At 42.3% G+C, this 2,938-nt stretch overlaps 1 protein-coding gene across 1 annotated transcript; it reads right to left on the minus strand.

Annotated features, from left to right (window-relative positions):
* Positions 1-2,044: 2,044 nt before the first annotated feature.
* LOC148579535 (uncharacterized) lies at positions 2,045-2,467 on the minus strand. The gene has a single exon (XM_088490522.1). The coding sequence runs from the start codon at positions 2,465-2,467 to the stop codon at positions 2,045-2,047; it is 423 nt and encodes a 140-aa protein (XP_088346648.1).
* Between the last annotated feature and the right edge of the window lie 471 nt (positions 2,468-2,938).

Genomic DNA, 2,938 nt, shown 5'->3' on the forward strand with positions numbered 1-2,938 from the left:
TTAGTTAGGGGAGGAGCTCATTTGAACTTTTTAGGCCAAGATTTTGTTTCTTTTTAGACCCTCCTAACCATTGATGCTCAAATCCTTGGACCCTTGCTCTTGCCTTTTGGTTTAAAGAGCTATTGGCTTTTTCTTTTTCTTTTTTTTTGCTTGCTCTTTTTTTCGCATAATTTTCTTTTTCTTTCTCTTTTGCTGCTTTTTCTTGCTTCAACAATCAATTTTTAGATTTTTCAGATTACCAATAATACTTCACCTTTTTCATCATTCTTTCAAAAGCCAACATTCTTAACTCCATTATCAAACATGCACTGTTTATTTCATGCATTCAGAGAGTAAAAACAATGCCATTACATCAAAATAATTGAACTATTCTTATGACATTACTCGAGTTTATGCATCTTAATTCTCTTTTTCAAATAAAATTTTTCTTTTAAGTATGGCGAGAGATGCATGGAATATTTCATAGCTTTAAGACATAAATAAAGATGATCATGCACTAGAAATAAGAAATAGACACTAAGATAAAGCATAATGAAAAACAGAAAAAGAACATAAGCAAATGGGGATATGGAGCGTGACCACCTTAGTGACGGCAGCTACTGCTTCCTCTAGAGAATCCAATGGAGCACTTGATCTCTTCTATGTCACACCGCTATCTATGTTGCTTTTTCCTCATAGCTCTCTGATCTTCTCTTATTTCATGAAGGATGGTGACATGCTCTTGGTGTTCCATCCTCAGCTGATCCATGTTGGAGCTTTAATTCTTCTAGAGAAGTATTTAGTTGATTCAAATACCCTTGGGGAAGAAAGCACATCCTTTGAGGCATCTCAGGGATTTCTTGTTGTGGCTCATGTGTATATTTTCTAACATGCTCCGTCCTTCTTTTAGTGATGGATTTGTCCTCCTCAATGGGGATGTCTCTTTTTATGATAATTCCGGCTGAATTGCATAAGTGACATATGAGGTGAAGAAAGTGGAGGCAAGTGCATTTCCCTTCCTCTTTCTTGAGGTTTCACCAGTCTTTGGTGCCATACTTAGGAGTGGTAGAAGTAAAAAAGCAAAGCTTTTGCAACACCAAACTTAAGAGTTTTGCTCGTTCTCGAACAAATATGAACAATGGGGAAGAAGAGATTAGAAGAAGAAGAAAGAGGTAGAGGTAGAGATAGAGAGAGGGAAGGAAAGGGGTGAATGATAGGTGGGGTAGGTGTAGAATCTGTGGGACCCACTGATCTTGAGAGGCTAGGGAACTCAAATTTTCTGCCCCCTTGTGGGCGTTGAACGCCCAGCCTCTACTCCCTGGCTGGCGTTCAATGCCAGCTTATTGCTCCAAGTAGGGCGTTGAATGCCCAGAATGGTCCCATTCTGGCATTCAACGCCAGCAAAGCTGCTCCCTCTTGGGCGTTGAATGCCCACACTGCTCTTTGTGTGGTGTTCAACGCCAGCTTTCTTACCCATATGGGGCGTTAAACGCCCCTCTTGCCTCCTTGTCTAGCATTCAACGCCAGCAAGAGGATCACTCCAAGTGTTCTGTTTTCATCTCTGAATGTCTCTGTCTCTGTCTTGACTACTGCACATGATCACAAACCTTAAAAAGCTAAGAAAGCAATCTAAGATAGACTAATAAAACTCAAATACTAAAAAAAGAAAGAAATACTCTAGTCATGGTTGGATTGCCTCCCAACAAGCGCTTCTTTAATGTCATTAGCTTGACGGACAGCTCCTTTTAAGGAGGAAGGTAGTCATAGAGGATTAAATTCTTACTCTTATTGGGAGCGTCCTTCGTGTGCTCTCATGGATTAGCTTAATACGCTCAAGAGATAGGATCTTGTTCACTGCATGAGGCAGGGTCGGGCTTGTAGAAATATGTTGGTGTCCCTTTGTGCCATTTCCCTCTTCCATGGTGAATACTATGATGAGATAAGTGAATACTACCATCTTCCATGGTGAGAAGCCTTTAGTAGGGATCTTTCTGGTCCTCCATCCCCAAGCATCTTTCTCTTAGGACCCTCTTCCTTGGTTGATAGTGCACACCCGACACCAAACTTACGTTTGGTGGTAGGGGGTTGAACCGGTTCCATTCAAGGGAGGAGGCTTGAATGCTGAATCCTTTATGCAAGTACCTCCCTTGTCAGGGGGTAATGGAGGGTTAAAAACCTTGAACACCATCCAGTCCTCATGCAACCTCAGTGCCTTCTCTCCTTCCTCAACATCTATCAGGGGTCTTTTAGTGGCCAAGAGTGAGGTTCTGAGAATGATGGAGTCATTCGCATCCTCTCCTATGTCAAAGCCTGTAGGGGAGAAGAGCTCTCTAACCTTTACCAGTACGTTCTCCACTGGCTCGTGTGCTTGCCTCAAAGACTGGTCATTCATTTGTAGGGTAATCCTTGTTGCTTGTGCCTCTTGGATTCCCAGCTTCTTCATTACAGATGAAGGTATCAGATTCAAACTTAAGCCAAGATCATACATGGCTTTGTCAAGAGTGATCTTTCCAGTAGTGCATAGAATCTAAAAGCTCCCTGGATCTGACATCTTCCTTGGTAGTTCATTCTGGACTAAAGCATTGCAGTCTTTGGTCAGTACCACAGTCTCATCTCTCCTTAGCTCCTTCTTTTCAAAAAGAATGCCTTTTAGACAGGCCATATAGGGGGGTCTTCTTTTCTAATACCTCTGTAAAAGAGATATTGACTTGTAGCTTCTTGAGTGCTGCTAGGAAATGAGCCAGTTGCTAATCTTCTGGTTCTTTTTGCACGCCTAAGAAAGGTAGCTCTTGATGCTCTTTCACCTATGCAAGGGCGTGCTCTGTGGTAATCACGGGCTCCTCTGGCATCCCCAGAGAAGATTCAACTTGCCGTTCCTTCTCTTCTGTAAGGGCATGCTCAATGGCATTCTCAGGATCCTCGTGATCTTTGATTGCCTTCAGTCTCTCAGTAGCAGGCT

The sequence above is a fragment of the Arachis ipaensis genome, chromosome B10 (assembly GCF_059453495.1).
Source record: "Arachis ipaensis isolate K30076 ecotype BB chromosome B10, ASM5945349v1, whole genome shotgun sequence".
Classification (NCBI taxonomy): domain Eukaryota; kingdom Viridiplantae; phylum Streptophyta; class Magnoliopsida; order Fabales; family Fabaceae; genus Arachis; species Arachis ipaensis.

Coding starts and splice junctions, on each gene's coding strand:
- LOC148579535 (XM_088490522.1), bottom strand. CDS start 2,467: ATGTATGATCTTGGCTTAAGTTTGAATCTGATACCTTCATCTGTAATG.